Source organism: Neovison vison, chromosome 3 (assembly GCF_020171115.1).
Source record: "Neovison vison isolate M4711 chromosome 3, ASM_NN_V1, whole genome shotgun sequence".
Lineage (NCBI taxonomy): Eukaryota > Metazoa > Chordata > Mammalia > Carnivora > Mustelidae > Neogale > Neogale vison.
Window position 1 is genome coordinate 140,197,113 of NC_058093.1, and position 17,609 is coordinate 140,214,721.

Consider the following 17,609-nt stretch of genomic DNA (forward strand, 5'->3'; position numbering starts at 1 on the left):
TTACCTGAACTCTAAAATACAGGAATACAAAAGAATGACCCACAGCAATCAGCTGTTGTTTTTCTACTTGAGTCAGTCTTTCAGTGGATAAGCTGGACACTGTAGGATTTATAATGAAATCAGTGAACTCAAATTCAGATACATAAATTTCGAAATTAAACGGAAACTCTGTGAAGCTTAAAGTCCAGTCCCATATAAAATAAAGACAAAAATGCTCTTTGGAAAAGGCCCTACATTTAACTAATCAGGAAAAACTGAAATACTATTTTTGATCCTCTTAGATGTAAGCAGTAAACATGGCAGATTTTTCAAACACAGAAACAGCAAACTTAAGGTAAATATAAAGTGAGGACTTAATGCATCCACTCCAAAAATAAACCTAACACGGCACAAGACAGAATGTATTCAAATTCTAGTTAGCCATTAATGTAACCAGAATCCATCACCTTCTAAAATGTCTAACTTACACTAAAGTCAGTTAAAGAAATCCTCAAAATACAGACTCCAGCGAAGATTTAAAATGACCTTTTATGCTGAGGAGTTATAAAATTTTTTAAAGAATTCTTTTTCTTTTAGCTTTTGAATCCAGTCCCCAAAATTAAGGCCTTAAACTTCTGAGCAACTAAAACTATGGAAAACCAGAAACTTGCTTGAAAAAAATCTGTCCGGTTTTCCTCCTAAAAGGACTAAATACAAATACTATCTCACAAAATGTTTATTATAATCACAAAATAAAGAACATTACAGGCAGCTTTAATAAGGCCAGCATCATTAAAAAAAAAAAAAAAAAAAAAAGCATTCCTTGTCTAACAACATATACAGCCAAGGTTAAAACAAGCCACAACAAGAAAAAGCCATCTGCACCTTCCGTGCATTAGAAGATCCTGTTGATGTCTACGCTATCACAGGTAAATCACTGGTTCCTTTGAACTCAGGTCTTCTATTTGCTTTGGCCACAAGGCCATCAATCCCAGGCAGTGAATCATAACATGTGCATGTCCACACGCACCTCAGACATGGACCCCATTCCATTACAGGCCAAGCGATGAAGTACTTAAAATACATGGAAATGTAACATTCCATTCAATTCTCATAATGATCTAGGACTTGGTACTGAGATCACTGGGAAACTGTGTGCACTTCTGGACCTTAGAGCTCACTACTTCATTTGCTAGAACTACCCGGCCGTTGCGTTAGGGTTCAAGTGGACACCATCTCTACAGCTTCTCCTTTATCTAAAGCAACATGGTTACACTAGTTTATGGTAGGGAAAAACAGCAACACAAATAAAAGAAATTCTTAAAAAAAAAAAAGCTGAAAGTAGCTTTCACATTCTCTCTCGTCAAGATCTACCAACAAATATCCTTCATCATACGTACAAAATTCACAATGAATCATTTAATCTTCCTTGTTGGACATTTATTTGTTTATAATACATACTTAAATAGTCACAGAAATCCTGGTGAAGTGAAAAGGTTTCGTTGCTAGCAGGTTAACTAAAATAAGTATCAAAAGGATTCAAGAAGAGAAATGACAAACTCTTGAGTGTTCCTTACAACAGAATTCTTTAACTGCAAAGACTACGAAACACGTGTTAAAGTAACAGATACCAGATGCCAATGACAAATACCAACCTTGCTCATACCCGTTTCCTGAAGAGGGGAAGAAGCGGTCCCTCCGTGACGCACCATGTGGCTGGGCGGTCCAGCCCGTGGGGCTCTGTGAGGGCTGCTGGCGGCCATCCCACCCTCATTTCCTGCCCCCCCACGGACTAGCTCCCTGTGTTTGCACTCACCCATTTCCACTGGCTAAGGCTCCTCACCCACTTTAGACACAGAAGTTCAAAGAGGAAATGGGAGCCAGTAGGCACGACCACCCCAAATCAAAATGCTTTCATATTTGCAATTACGGAAACGGGAGAATTCAGTGGCGGGGGGGGATCACACTGGAGCCGGTCTTACCTCTAGTTCACACATATATACTCATGCACAGACACTGTACTGGCTCCCACATTTCTCTCTGGGTACCCACTTCTGCTCCTTGCCTCCCTTCCGTCTTGAGAAAAAGCATGGTATTTTGGTTGTAGACACTCTCTCCTTGATGCTTGTGTTATCAATAGTTGAATGCTCACATGACTCGCGTCCAGCCGTACTCCCCGGAGTTTTTGTCTGTTTCACTCTACCTGTTTCCGGTAACACTGTGCTATCCCTGCTTCCCCAGATAGGGGTACAGCATTTTCACAGACTAACCCATCAGCTTCTCTGGGATACTTTGACCTCATGGTGATGACAGCTGTTTTCTGGATTTAGGGATAGAATAGCATGGGGGCAGGTCAGAATTTCTTTGCGGTTTTACAAGAATCTGACTTTCCTTTCCTTTTTTTTAAAATCAAAGAACTGAAATATATCTGAAAACTCTAATTCTCTTCAATATAAGTTGAGGCTATTTACAAGAGGATAAAGCAGTTTAATGTAACAGTACTTAACTGAATAGAGAAAAGTATACTGTCGGCCATTGAACAACATGGTTTGAACCATGTGGGTCCATTTATGCAGGGATCTTTTACAGTACAGTAGTGCTATATAGTTTCCCTTACTTGTGATTTTAACACTTTCTTTTCTCTAGCTAACCTTATTATAAGGCTACAGTATATAATACATATAACATACAAAATATGTGTTAATCAACTTGTTTATGTTATCGGTAAAGCTTCTAGTCAACAGCAGGTTAGTAATTGGGGGGAGGGGCCGGGCTAAATGGGTGACGGGGATTAAGGAGGACACTTGTTGGGATGAGCACTGGGTTATATGGAAGTGATGAATCACTAAATTCTTCTCCTGAAGCCAATACTTCACTACATGTTAACTAACTAGAACTTAAATAAAAACTTCAAAACAACCCAGTAGGCTATTAGTAGTTAAGTTTTGGGGGAGTTGAAAGTTATACATGGATTTTTGACCGTGTGGAGGATCGGTGCCCTTAACCCCCACATTGTTCAAGGGTTAACTATAATAAAATGCACTTAAGTGGCTTCATTTGTCTTCTGACATTTTACTTATAACATCTGAAAAAGGAAGTATTTTCAGTACTTCGTTAATAAACAGCTAACTTCTATGCTGGAGCAGATTCCTCTGCTCAGAGAACTGCTACTTTTTAAAGTTAAGATATTACCTTTCCATAGTCAAGTAACACAAGAAAGCTACAGGAAGATAAAGCTGAAAAAAAAAAAAAAAATCACATTCCATACGTGACAGTTAGTCATACTGTGCCTTCTCCGCAGACCTTGGCCCCGCCTCCCGTGGCCCTGGCCCCGCCTCCCGCAGATGCTAGCTGGGAGGGAGAGGAAGGGGACACATCATGGCCCTATGGAGGACTCAGGGATGCCAGGGCCGGGCATCCTCCTTGCATGCGAGAGGAATTATCTGGGTAACAAGGAAAATAATTCCATGTGTTGCAATTCATGTTTTAAGGGTAAAAACTGCCTGGAATTGAGAAAAGCTAGAGAAATAGGAGTAAATACACCATGTATTGTGCTTACATTTCCAACACACCAAAGCAGGCAGCAGCCTGAAACAGTGGGTCTGAAGGTCAAAACACGGCGGGCGAAGAAGCCCCCTTGCTACGGAAACCACGTCTGTGTCACTGACACTAGTTCCGTCTTCTGGCTACAGCAAAATCACCCCCAAAATAATACCAGTGATAATAAAGCACACCAGTTTGCCTTCTGACTCTTACTTTCATCCCATTTTACAATGAGTACACAGAGCATTTCATTTCAGATCTCGCTTAGATCTCACAAAACAAGATTTAGAACAGAAATGACGCTGACGCCTTTTGTTTCCAAACTGGTGGGTCGCGGTGGTTTCTGTCCTCAAGTAATTCTGCTACACTGAAAACTTCTAATAAGAGCTGACAGTTATAGGAGCACATTTACAGAAAGCGGTCTGGTCAGCACATTAAACCTACTCAGATGATAAACACGGGAGAAAAGGTTGATAAAGCAGAAGTGCAAACTGGAACAGGCCTCATCCGGCCAGAATTAAATTAAGCACTTAGAAAAAGAGCGGGACCAAGCAAGAGCCGGGAGTCTACGGCTAGTAATATTGTGGGTGGGCGAGGGCATGGAGGTAGCCTCCATGGTTTCCAGAAGCAACTGCCCGGGCAGAGTGTGGCTAGAAACGAGGGCTGACCGGGGCTGCTCAAGATAATTTAATACATGTGGTGTGTTGTGTTCACGATGTGCAGAAACTACACTGAGTCAGCAATCCCTGAAAATGGGACCACAGCAGAAAAAGGCACCTCTGTCTGCACTCTAGGAGCTGACCTGGCTAGAACCCAAGATTCCATTCTCTTCTCATTCCAATGCTCCCTGCCACTGCCAAATGCTTCTAGATCCGAGGTTATCAGCATGACAGAGCGGACAGAATAATGAACCGGCCCTTAGGCATTCTTGCCTGGAGTCCCCATTCTGCCCCTCACTGGGTATTTGTTTCTCCAACTGTACAATAAAATGTTGATCAAAGGACCTGTAACATTCTCTGCTACGAAAACATCCTGCCAACTAAGAGGTTACAGGATGCACTTCTAGTCTGTTCTTGGCTCAATTTAGTCATGATTTTACTGAGGGGTGAAGCAATGACATTCCCATACATTTTAGTATCAATTATTAACAGTTCAGTTGTTGCTCTTAAATACTTCATGGAGAACCAGGAATCTTCTCCACCCTTCCACCCACTCCTCTTCTCCGTGTGCTCCAAAGTGGGGATTATTAGAAGCAAATAGGTCGTAATAAAAACCTCCAAGCAGGGCAGATGTGCGGGTGTTACAAGGTCAAGTGCTTGTGTGGCTCCATTTTCACAGCACAGCTTGGTTCCATGGCGGCTGGGTGGGGAAATGACTCACCCAAGATTCCTTGCCATCTCCTCTGGGAGATCAGCAGACAGGAGGCAGGGTGGTCCAACCCCAGCTAAGCATGCCTGGGGTCCTGTCCCTATCCCATGTCAAGAGTGAGAGGAATTCCAGGACTTGGACTCCGGCTGGGCCTTGCGCTAAACCATACATTTTCCAATTCCACTCTCAGCACCAGCAGGTGTGCGGAGCAAGAGGCCAGTTAGAAGTAAAGTGGCACCCTTGATTCCCTGGTCAAGCATTACTTGGGTACAGATGGTCCACAGGACATTTGGAAGAGGAGTAACTGGCAAATGCCACTAAAACCTTCCTTCATCCCATTACATTCTCGAAAGTTCTGGAAAGGCTGAACGTGCACATGTGAGGAGATGGTAGAAGGAGATCAGCACGTGTGGCCACAGCTGGGATCAACAGAAGAGACCCTCTGCTGGGTTCCAACAGGCACCGTTGGGAAACTCCTGGAAGGACCCACTCCAACAGCAACGGGAGTCAACATCTAAATGGGGAGGAAATCAGAGATGAAACGGGAAGGCTGACTGGGCTCAACCGCGATCAAGTGGTTCCCAAGGGAAAGGCTGGGTGGGGTCTTCGGAGCCTGGGCTCCACAGACAACAAACAGAAGAGATTCGCCACCTCCTCCCTGACTGCTTTTACAGGTGGGCTAAGAGCCAGGATGCATGGAAATGGACCTGGAGAGCAGAGAGGAATCAAGCGGAATGCTGTGCTCACGGGACATCTAGTTCGGAACACAACTGAGAGTCACAGGCTGGAAGGCTCAGGCTGAGCCTAGCGATGTAATCATGGGATCTCTCCCTGAAGACACAGCAGCTACACAGGAGGTTAAAAGAGCGAAACTTCCACTTCTGGGGAAAGGAAATACAAGTACCTTTCCCTATTCCTTCCACTAAATACCACCGAAACTCCTGGGCATTATACATAAAACAGACATTAACAGCCTCTGAGAAGCAGAGAGAAGAAGGCAGGCTGGCTAGGGACCTCAGGACCCTGGAACTCAGTGATGAGTTCTCTCTGTTTCTTTCTGCCTCATGTATCTCCCCCATTTGGAGCTGAAGAAACTGGCAATCTGGAAACACCAAAAGATAAGAGACAAAATAATAATTATAATGATAATCCCCAAGAAAAGCCTGCTATCACTAGCCAAAGGACCAGGAAAGGGTCAGGCTAACAAAAGAGAAAACTTTTTAGATAATGACAGCTCCAGCCAACCACCACAGGAAAGGGCACAGCCCCACGCCCACCGGACCCAGTCCGGGAGCAGCCTAGACGTCCACCCTCTTCCGGCTGTAGTAAGCTGTCCCAGCACCACCGCCGGGATGGTGTCAGAGAAAGCCAGTAGGGAAGAAGGGTTTTCATCCCTACATCAAGTGACAGAGTCCTTCTACCAGCTCGAAGGTGTTTTAAGAAAAGTCCCCAAAGCAATCTCCAGGCCCAGATGGTTTCACTGAAAAATTCTACCAAATATTTAAAGAAAAATGAACATTAACTGCACAGTCTCTTCCAGAAAATAGAAGAGAACACTTCTCAATGCCTTATATAAAGCTAATTCTAACCTGTCCAAAACCCACCAAAGACAGTATAAAAAAAAAGAATATAAATGTAAAACTCTAATGCAAAATATTAGCAGATAAACTTCACCAAATATAAAAAGAATCATACAGCCTGAACAAGTGGGATTCATTCCAGGAATGCAAAAGGAATGGCTCATCCCTGAAAACTCAATATAATTTATTTCCCCAAACACTGAATCGAATAAATGAGTTCAACAAAGTCAGGGGGGTACATGATAAATATAGAAAAATTAACTGTATTTCAATATAGCAGTAATGAACAGGTCAACACTGAAAAACAGAATACCATTTACAATTGTTAGCAGAGAAAAAAGAGCAAAACAAGACATTTAGAGGACTCGTATGATGAAAACCACAAAACAATAAAAGGAATCAAAGATCTAAATAAACGGAGAGGGGAACCTGGGCGGCTCCGCCAGCTGAGCACGGAACTCTTGATTTTGGCTCAGGCTGTGAGATCTTACGGTTGTGGGACTGAGCCCCATGTCAGGCTCAGCACTCAGCATCGAGTCTGCTTGTCCCTCTTCCTCTGCTCCCCCCCACTCACGTACATGTTTTCTCTCTCTCCCCACCAAATAAATAAATTTTTTAACATCCTTAAAATAAATAAATAAATAAATGTTCATGAACTGAAAGACTCAACATAGTAAAGATATTGATTCTCCCCAAACTGATACAGGTTTAATGTAATTCCTATCAAAATCCCAGAAGATTTTGCAGATATAGACAAGACAATCCTAAAATTTATATGGAAAGGCAAAAAAACCAGGACTGCTAAAAATAAGTCTGAGTGTCGACTACAATTAAAGAAAAATAACTATTTTGAGAAAGAAGAATAAAGCTGGGCATACCAGTGTACTGGACTTTAAGACACTTTATGGTCACTATAGTCAAGACTGTGTGTTGCCGGTGGAGGGACAGACATGTAAATCAATAGGACAGAAGCCAGAACCCAGAAACAGCCACACACAACTACACCCAACTTAGGGGCACTTGGCTGGCTTGGTAGGCAGAGTGTGCAACTCTTGATCTTCAGTTTGTGAGTTCGAGCCCCACACTGGGCATAGATTACTTTAAAAAAATTATATATATAAGTGTGTATATATATATCTATACACACACACATATATACACACCACCAACTGATACTCAACAAAGGTTTATGGTAAGGCAATTCAACAGTAAAGGACAGCCATCTGGATAAATGGTATTAGAGGAAGAAGATGTGCACAAGTAAAATAAACAACAATAAAACTCAGTACAAATCTCATACCTTATATAAAAATGAACCCAAATGGATCATGGGCTTAAATACAAAAACTAAAACTATAAAACTTTAAGGAAAAAACACAGGAAAAATTTTAGGATCCAGAGCGAAAATTAGGCTTGACAGCAGAAGCATAAATTGTAAAAGGGACAATGGAAACATTGGACTTCATTAGAATTGAAAGCATTTGCTCTGCTAAAGACCTGTTTAAGAGACGCAAGGGCTCTGGGGCACCTGGGTGGCTCAGTCATTAAGCGTCTGCCTTCCAGACCACAATCCCGGGATCCTGGGATTGAGTCCCACATCAGGCTCCCTGTTCAGAGGGAAGCCTGCTTCTCCCTCTCCCTCTCCCACTCCCCTTGTTTATGTTCTCTCGCTCACTGTCTCTCTCTCTGTCAAATAAATAAAATTTTTAAAAAATTACTATTGGGAAAAAAAAAAAAAAAAGCAAAGGCCCAACCAGGAGAAAAGATTCGCAACCACATACCCAGCAAAGGAGTAGTATCTAGAATACAACAAGAACTCCTAAAACTCAACAGCTAACGGACACAAACATTATCTAAATAGAAAACGGGCAAAAGACTTGAGATATTTCACCAGAAAAAACATCCAGAGGGCACGTGAAGAAACACATGAAGAAGGACGTTCTACATCATTAGCTACTAGGAAACTACAAATTAAAAACATGACAGCTATCACACACCTACCAAAATGGCTAAAATGGAAACCACCACCACCAAAAGCTGGCAAGGGAGCAAAGAAAAGGCATCACCAGTACCCTGCCCGAGGAATATACACCAGTTGAGCTAATCTGGAAAATGGTTTCTTAAAAATATAAACGTGCAACTACCATATGACACAGCAACTGTAGATGTGGGCATTTATCCCAGCAAACTCCAAGTCATGTTCACACAACCACCTGTACACAAATGTTTGCAGCCGCTTCATTCATAATGACCCCGAACTGCAAACAGTGCAGACTGTCCTTCAAAGACCGAAAGGGAAACACCCTGTGGACAACCTCCCCAGGAATCCTCCTCAGTGATTTCAAAGAACAGCCTCCTGGTACCTGCCGCAACCTCTGTGAGTCTCCAGGGAATTACACTGAGTACAAAAAGCCAATCAGCAAAGGTGAGACAGTATGGCCCCATTTACAAAGCACTTCTGAAATGACAACGGAATAAAAATGGAGAACAGATTAGGGGCTGCTGGGACTTAAGAAGTGGATGGGAGTGGCTCTAAGAAGGCAATCCGAGAGATCCCTTTGGTGATGGAATATTCTGTAGGCTCAGGGCACCGATGTCGATATCCTAGTGATGACAACTGTTCTACAGTTTTGCCAAGTGTACTACTGGGGGAAACTAAATAAAGGGTATTTATTTCTTATATGAATCTAAAATTATCTCAAAATGAAAAGTTTAATTTTAAAGTCAGTGATTTGAGAAGGAAGACCCAGAACATCCGCACAGAACTCTACAGCATTATCAGACAAAATTTTCAAGCAATTATGGTAATTATAAGTAGAGGCGGGCAGCAGGTAGGAAGGGAGGGCAGGAGGGAGGGCAGGCAGGAAGAACAGCCCCACTGCCTGTGAAGGGGTACACCTCTCTCTAGGCCTGGTGGAGTCGAACGCTGGGAGTCAATGAACGAGGGGCAGTCATGTCAGGGCCCTGAGGTCACACCCTTAACTTTCAGAACCAACGGCGGCAGCAGGAGCAGTGTGGGCACCCGCTATGAACAGTTCCCTAACTAAGACTACTCTGCAGACCCAAGGAACCCTGCCTGGCGAAGGGCTCAGTTAGTCCAAAAGAGAAAAGGAGCAGCCTGCAGGCACGGGCTGACCTTGCACCAGATTCCTGCTCCAGGAGGAACGGTCAAAGGGGGGAGGCCCCAGGGGGCTCTTATGAAGGCAAGGTAGTCCGCCCTCTTGGTCCACCAAAGACTTACCGAGAACGTGGAGGTCCAGAGAAATGGAGAGTAAGTGTTTTAATTACCTGACTGTAGTGACAAGAAAGGAAAGATGGGGTTCGGGAAAGGCCGGGCCTTGAGGGGCCTCAACTTCAACATTTTGTGAGAAGATGTCGTGTTTTAAGAGCCATTCTCAGGGAAGTAACAGTTTACGCCAGGAGATTTTTTTCTCCAGTTGAATTTAAGGTCACCAACTGTAAACGGACGGTCACGCGAACGGCAAACCAGAGAAGACGAGATGAAGAATTTTCCCGCTTCTCTTCTGCTCTTCCTGTCCTCAGCCCCCACCTCCACTACCAGCGGTGCCAGATGCCACACCAGATGCCCGCGATGCAGGAGGACACCCCTAGCTTCCACGACACCTGAAGCTGGTACAGCGACAGCCGTATGGATCCCACCGACGTCCCGGACTGGGGAAGGGACTCGGGGCTGGCTTGATTAAACTGAGCGCTGATGAAGTAGCAGCCAGGGCCCCCACCCCCACGGAGAGCCACGCAGGCTGGGCTGCCCAGCAAGAGACCAGGCTGCCTGCCTGGGTCCGCAGGGGAACCCTGCTCGGGCCTAGTCCGAGAAGGTCGGGGAAGTACGCAGGGTCGCAGAGGTTCTGGGCAAGGACCCCGACAAGACAAGGGGAAGTGGGGAACAAGCAGAGTGTACCCTGGGGCACATTCAGCTCTCCAGTCGGCCGTGCCTGGACGTGCAAGCGGCTGAGGCTTGTGACTGTAAACATGAAGTGAGTGGACACTTAGCCAGGCACAGTCAAAGAAAGAAAATACAACTGCTGGGGGGCAGGAGTTGGGGGAACGCTTGGCTTGGTGTGCTTCTGGCCCCAGAGCTCATGTTATTCAGCCGTGACTCACTCCTAAACATTCCAGGTGAAACGTGTGAGCTACTCTATACACCTGTCCCGGCAAAAGGTAGAAGTCAAGGTAAAACAGTCACGCACACGAGAAAAGATGGTCATTTCCCCCCAGTGTGACCCCCGTTTGGCTGCGGAGCCAGACCAGTCAGTGGAGAACAAGAGACGGAGATATCCATGGAGGAAGAAGCAGGCCCACCTCCTCGCCTAGATCCCTTCTCCTTCCTCGAGAAGACGAGATCCCGAAGAGAACAGAGCCGACGGGACGGCAGCTCAGCACGCCTGATACAGAGCAGCACACAGGCCGCTGGAAGGCGGTGAGAGCCCCCCGAGCCAGGACCGCACCTGCCACGCCGCTCAGAGCACCAGCAGACCGAGAAACGAGGCAACACGACACACGCAACGGAGGGAATATCACCTTCCTGATGAAGCCGTGACAAGGTAAGAGGCCCCAGAAAGAACCCAGGCCCTGTCACGGGGATATGCTGGAAGAGCACGTCAACCCCCGCCTTCCTGAACCAGCCACTCTCCCCCGAGTGTCCCACCGTCCGAGCCAAGGAATCCCAAGGCCGAGAGAATGCTCTCAAAACTCTAATTTCCACCTGCACTAAACTGAATATCCAAAGAAAAACACAACGGAGGTATTCTTGGTCTTTTGGTCGCCCAACTCAAAATCCCACCAAGAACTTGACTCAGGAGTCGGCCTGGAGGAACGGACCGGGACAACTGAACCCGACGCCTGGACGGCAGCATCACCCCAGCCAGCGAGATACGGAGGCAAACGAAGGAAAGGTCAGCTCGCTGCCGGGTCTCCACAAACACAAGTGCGAGCCAGCGTGTATCAGCTCAAACTAGGACCCACCATGTCCAATTTCACAAGTTCTCTGCTTTGGACAATAAATCGTACGGTCTCTCTAACTTCAATCTGGTTCACTGGACATACGCAGTTACTTCCATTCCAAGTAAGTATCATTATCTGTAAAATACGCTGCTCCATTGGCCCAAGGATGCCTCATAGAGAAAAACGACAGAAGATAAAAGGACTCACTGATGCCCACGGTGACGTGTACATACTTAACCAACATCAACCTACACTTCACCTCCCCCCGCAAAAAAAAGCTGTAAAGAAATGCAAAGGTATTTTGTACTGAGACGGAAACGGTTTTCCATCTGTAGCTTAAAATCATTGTACTGAGGACTATTACTAAAGATACTTCTGGACCGACATCGTAAGTAAACAGGCACACCATATAAGTGGGCACCAATGAAGTCTGTTTAACTGTACAAGACAGTAATTCTAAATAACATGAGGACTTTTTTTTTAAATCTCCAAACTGTCATTAATAACTCAACAGGTGATTTAACCTGACTTGAACATTTCATACAAAGGCATGATCCTCTCATTGGTCAGATCTCAGACTTCCTGCATATATGCCTACAATTACAAACTCATTTACCCTAAATCTGAAGTGCCACTAACTCAACTAGTACACAGTTTGTTTTTAAAAAAAAAAAAAAAAAAAAATGGTGGCTCAGTGGGTTAAAGCCTCTGCCTTCAGCTCAGGTCATGATCTCAGGGTCCTGGTATTGAGCCCCACATAGGGCTTTCTGCTCAGCAGGGAGCCTGCTTTCCTTCCTCTCTCTCTCTCTGCCTGCCTCTCTGCCTACTTGTGATCTCTCTCCGTCAAATAAATAAATAAAATCTTTAAAAAAAAAAAAAAAAGCACCTTCCCTTTCAATATTGTACAACTCTATGAAAACTTTTCTCTTGCGCATCGCATCTCACACACACACACACACACAGCCATCTGACTGAGCCCCCGCCCCGAAAATCGAGGACAATGTAGAGAGCACTCATGTCTACGGATTCGTCACCGAAACACCAAAATGTAAGGGATACTCTACTTGTCCACTCGTATCTGCAGCCTGCTGGAAGTGTGTAGCCAGCGACGTCTCGTCCTGGAAAACCTCGTTGCACTCCAGACATTTCAGACTATGCCTGCACAGCTTGGAGGGGTCCTCGTCTAGAGGCATAGCTGGAATGATGGGCGTGCTCGAGGGAGCGGATATGACGGTCCCGGTAATGCCAGACTGAATTTTCGCTACAGTGTGTGTGCTGGCCCCCACGGAGCTTGGAAGAGCGGACGATGGAGTAGAAGTATTGCTTGACGGAGAGACAATCATTTGATCAGCTGGGACTGGCTTTAAGATCAAGTGGGAGCACTGCATCACAACCCCCTTTTCCTTGTGCCCGCGGGCGTGGGAAAGGAGACTGCACTTGTTGTAAAAAACGAGGTTCTTGGTACAGTGGTTACACGTTACTTCGATGCGCACGCTGCGTCGGTCGTAGTGTTGGGTCAGGCTCTTTTCGAGGGCAAAGGAGTCCCCGCACTCCAAGCACTTGTACCCGCGGGTCGGTAACGTGATGCCTGCGTTGGCAGGAGGACTGAGGTTGGGGATGTAAACTGGGACGGGGTTGACGCTGCTCAGCACCTTGTTGAAAGCTTCCACCACGGAACTCTGCAAGGAGGACACCACCTGGACCCGAGACACCTTCTTGGGAGGTTGAGAGGCCGCTGCATTGATTATTGCCTGCTTTATTTGCTGCTGAGGTTTGGTTAGCACTTGGCGGAGCTCAGAGGTGGCCTGGGCGCCCTGAGGCAGAAGGTTAAGGTTGGCGAGGTGCACAGTCTTTGGCACGAGTTTGGCGTTGGCCAGGCTGGATGCTGGCACCACAACGGTTTGCTGCTGGATGGCATTGGCGGCTTTGATGATGGCGCTGCTGGCACTCTGAACGGAGGCAGCAGATATGACCGTGGCTTTGACCGTTGTGTTGTTAGCAAGCTTCAGATTGATGACCTGCGAGCCCGCCGTCTTCACGGCAGACACTGGGAGGAAGGCGGTTGCCACGGGCTTAATGGTGACCTGTTTGGGGGTCAACTCTGCAGGGGCGACCGCATTGGTGACCATCGCCGACTGCAGAGGTGCTCTGGGCGGGGAGGAGAGGACGGCAGCCGACGCCGGAGAGGACAGGAGAGACGTCACCGACGCCATCACGGACCCTGTCTGCTCAGAAGGCTTTTTCCCAGAGTCCAGATCGACCTCCGGCAACACCCTTGTCACTGTTCTCTTTATTTCTCCAGAAGACGTCTTAATGGTTTTGATGCGGACTTTGGGGATTGCTGGTGTCGACCCTGCGGGAGAGGACGGTGACCCCTTGCTGCTGTTCTCACTGGAGATGCTCCGGGGGCTGTCCGGCTGCTTCAGGGACGCTTTTTTTGTCCCGTCGATGAGGCTCTGGGATTCAGGAGACTTTTCCGTGGCTCTGGGACTGTCGTTCGCTTCCTTAGGTAACGGAGAGGACCCCTGGGAGTCGGTCACCGGCTCTTTGCAGGAGTCGGAAGCAGCCTTTTTAGCACTGAGGGCTGCTATCGCAGCTATACAGGAGGACAGCTTGGACGATGGCTTTGACCGTGACAGTGCAACACTGCCGAGGCCCGGGTCGCTCTTCTCCGAGCTCGGCTTCCCGTCGTGGGCCCGATTTTCAAGCACCTTTTCAGAGTTTTCCTTCAGCTTCTCCTCTGCTTTTCTGGCTTTAAAAGGTTCGTAAACACTCAGATTCATGGAATTTGTTTCTGTTTCTCTCTTAACAGCTCTGTTTTTATCTAAATTGCCTGCAGGAGAGATTCCAGTTTTGCTCACGCTGTCCCCTCCCAGTGCCTTTGGCTTGTCATAGTCCTGCTGGGCAGACGACCCCGTCAACACGTTGGACCGGAAACCAGAGCGCACGTCCTCTTTGTCTGGGGGGTCGTCCACTTCGATCTTCTCGTCATCGTCAAACTCTTCAGCACTTGAGATGGGGCTGAACTGGCTGAATGTGGAGTCTTTCAAAGTCACCTCTGAGGTAGGCGCATCTCCTTTCAAGGACTTGGATCCATCTTTGCCGTAACTGTCGAGAGAGGACCCGGTGAGAAACCCGTTGTGTAAGCCATTGCCAGTGGGATTGTGGCCGTCTTTCTCGGCGCCCTCGGCGGAGTCGATGTTCCGAACGTTCTTCACGATGACACTGACGCCCACGTCGGAAGAGGAGGGCGTGTGGGAGTCCTCGTCCCCGTGCGCATTCTGCTTGATGTGGCTTTCCTGGTCATCGTGCGCAGACTCGATGGCTGCTTTTGGATCGACCATATCTGGGATGTCAAATGCTGCCAGGAGGTCATCAAAGTCTGGGGTCTTCATATCCCCCATGGTCATGAATTTGATCAAATGTTCTGTCAAACGAACAGAAATAATTCCATCAGCAAGGAACACTCTAGAATGAGGAGATAAACATCCCTCTAGGACTTACACAGTGATGATCAGCAAGAACGGGCGGGTTGGTAATTGCGCTTCGGAAAACCAGGAAACTGAGTGAACGAACACCCAGAGAACACGTACAAAGCCTTGGTAATTACAGCTTCAAACCAATTTCCCCCAAAATGCTGCGCGGCATTACCAGCACGGTGGGCTCTCAAACGAGAATGAAGTTCACTGGTACAGGTACAGCACAAAAGTTGTCCTTTACCACTGGATTCAACACACAGCTTTCACAAAAAGCTACTCCCAAACCTATTTTAATCTCTACAGCACTCAGTTCCACTGGCACAATGTGCGCGATTATGGTCACCATCACATTTGGCCTATCACATTAAAGGAATATATGACAATCAAAAAACCAATTACAGATTTCAATTCACCCACACAACACATGAGCCTCCCAGCCCACCAGGGGCTATCTGCTGCTAATAAAGTTTGGCCCGAGATTTAAAAAAGAAAAAAAAATTCCTAAGAAGCTTTTTTAATCAGTTTTTATCAAATCCTAATTTTCTCTATTATGTTAGGGGAAAGATTAAAAAAAAAAAAAAATGAATAGCATCCCTTCCTTCTCCCTCCTTGGTTTAGTGCTTTCAGTGCCGAAGGTAACATAAGGTCATTTCCTAACTGCCACTCCACTGGCACAGATGTTGTCCAGCCGACTGTGGCTGCCAGGCCATGGCCCCGTGGCTGACGCTGCCCTCGGCGTGTACACGTGGACCCGAGGGCAGGCCTTCTCCTCTGCACTGGGGCCAGACTGGGGTGGGTCACATTCTGTAAAGTGCTCCCATTAATGTCAGCAAAATCCTGGGCGGTAAAAGGACAAGCATTTTAGGAGAAAGGATGGTCATACCCATGGCTAAAGATGAATGATTATGAACGCATGAAATGCTTGGGGTCTTTAAAGGGTACCCTTCACCCCATCTGCAGAGAACACAGGATCGTAGAGACCACAAGAGAAGCTCCACTACCAGAGAGATCCCTCCTCCTGCCTGAACCTCAGAGCACTCTGTTTCTATGACCTTCTGGTATGTAGCCCAGCACGTGTGTGTACTTGTCTCTTCATACCTACTGATCTGTCAGCTGACTGAAGATGGCAATGTCTCGCTCATCTTTGCACCAGAAATGCCACATGACTAACACACCACGAGCCGGGGGCCAGCACACTGGACTGATCAGAAAGATAGGCCCAGGCCCAGATCTGTCACTCCCCAGCTCTGGGACCCTCAGGAAAGGAGGGAACCTTTGGACCTACTCCTTCTTTCTGCTGTGGAGAAAGGCAAGCAGTCAAGAAAAGAAGGAAAACAGGAAGCAAAGTTCAATGTCAGAAGGGAAGAGGGTTGCAGCTGATTTTAGGCAACTTTCAATGCAAGAATCAGCCTAACTGATCTAAATACATTTATTCCTAAGGCTCTTTCATCTTCAATACTTACTACTGTTTCTCCTTTAAAGTTATTTATTTATTTGACAGAGAGAGAGAGAGACAGAGACAGAGATCACAAGTAAGCAGAGAGGCAGGCAGGGAGGGGTGGGGGGGAAGCAGGCTCCCTGCTGAACAGAAAGCACGATGTGGGGCTTGATCCCAGGACCCTGAGATCATGGCCTGAGCCAAAGGCAGAGGCTTAACCCACTGAGGCACCCAGGCGCCCCGCCCCGCTTTTTTTAAAGATTTTTTAAAATTTATTTTGTTCCTTCTTTAAATCTTCTTTACATCACTGAGAAATTGTCCTCCACATTCTACCAAAGTATTTAACGATTTTTCTTTTGGTACGAAATGCAAGAGATCATGCATTCCTTTTCTTTTCTTTTTTTTTTTTTTTTTTTAAGATTTTATTTATTTCTTTGAGAGAGAGAGAGGCACAAGCAGGGAGAAGGGGCAGAGGGAGCAGAAAAAGGAGACTCCCCACTGAGCTGAGAGTCGGACGGGGCTCATCCCAGAACCCTGGGATCATGACCTGAAGGGAAGGCAGACGCTTAACTGACTGAGCCACCCAGGCGCCCTAATCACGCATTCCTAACAAAACCTACACGGGGGCAAGGCAGACTTCCTACTGAGATGACAAAGGGCATACCACTGAAAACACAGAAACCTCAAGCCCATCAGTAGGCGCTAACACACCCTCCTTGGCTTACTCACGGACTTCGGGACACATCCCAACGCTGCTCATTATCTGGGTGGAAAACTATGACTGAAGAAGAAATTAGCAGGCTTGGTTCAACAAGAGCCATAGAACAAATCACCTTCCATTCATGTTTCTCCTGGTCAATACAGGACTGAAGAAGTCACATATGCCTTTCCCTACATGGTCTGCTTGGAGAGAAAACACCCCAGGGCCACCCTTCTCTCAGACGGATGCTGCGGGACACACAGGGAATACCGTATCCTCAGCATCAAACTATAGCCCCGAGAAAACATCAACACTTCTAAGTTGATACTGTTATGAAAATATCTATGACGAGTCATACTCAGTGCAATTCTGTGATTATGATTTTCTTTCTAGAATGAAATTGAACATTTAAACTGCAGAATACAGGGAATGAAAAATCCATCTGTCAGAGAATACCCACGCAAGAGTCCACCCACTTAGGAATAATCCCAGAATGTCACTATATTTATTTTTAAGCAGCAAATGGCACTTGTAAGTGGAAACTCATGATAAAATTACCA

The 17,609-nt window shown here is 46.4% G+C and overlaps 1 protein-coding gene across 7 annotated transcripts in view; it reads right to left on the minus strand.

Moving 5' to 3' along the window:
- The window catches only part of ZNF532 (zinc finger protein 532), a 105,098-nt gene that overhangs the window by 43,014 nt on the left and 44,475 nt on the right, over positions 1-17,609 (minus strand). For all 7 annotated transcript variants that reach the window (XM_044242887.1, XM_044242886.1, XM_044242885.1 and 4 more), the window contains one exon: positions 12,497-14,859. In XM_044242887.1, coding sequence (XP_044098822.1) covers positions 12,497-14,842 — 2,346 coding nt within the window. In that variant the 5' untranslated portion in view covers positions 14,843-14,859. The remainder of the gene's footprint in view (positions 1-12,496; positions 14,860-17,609) is intronic.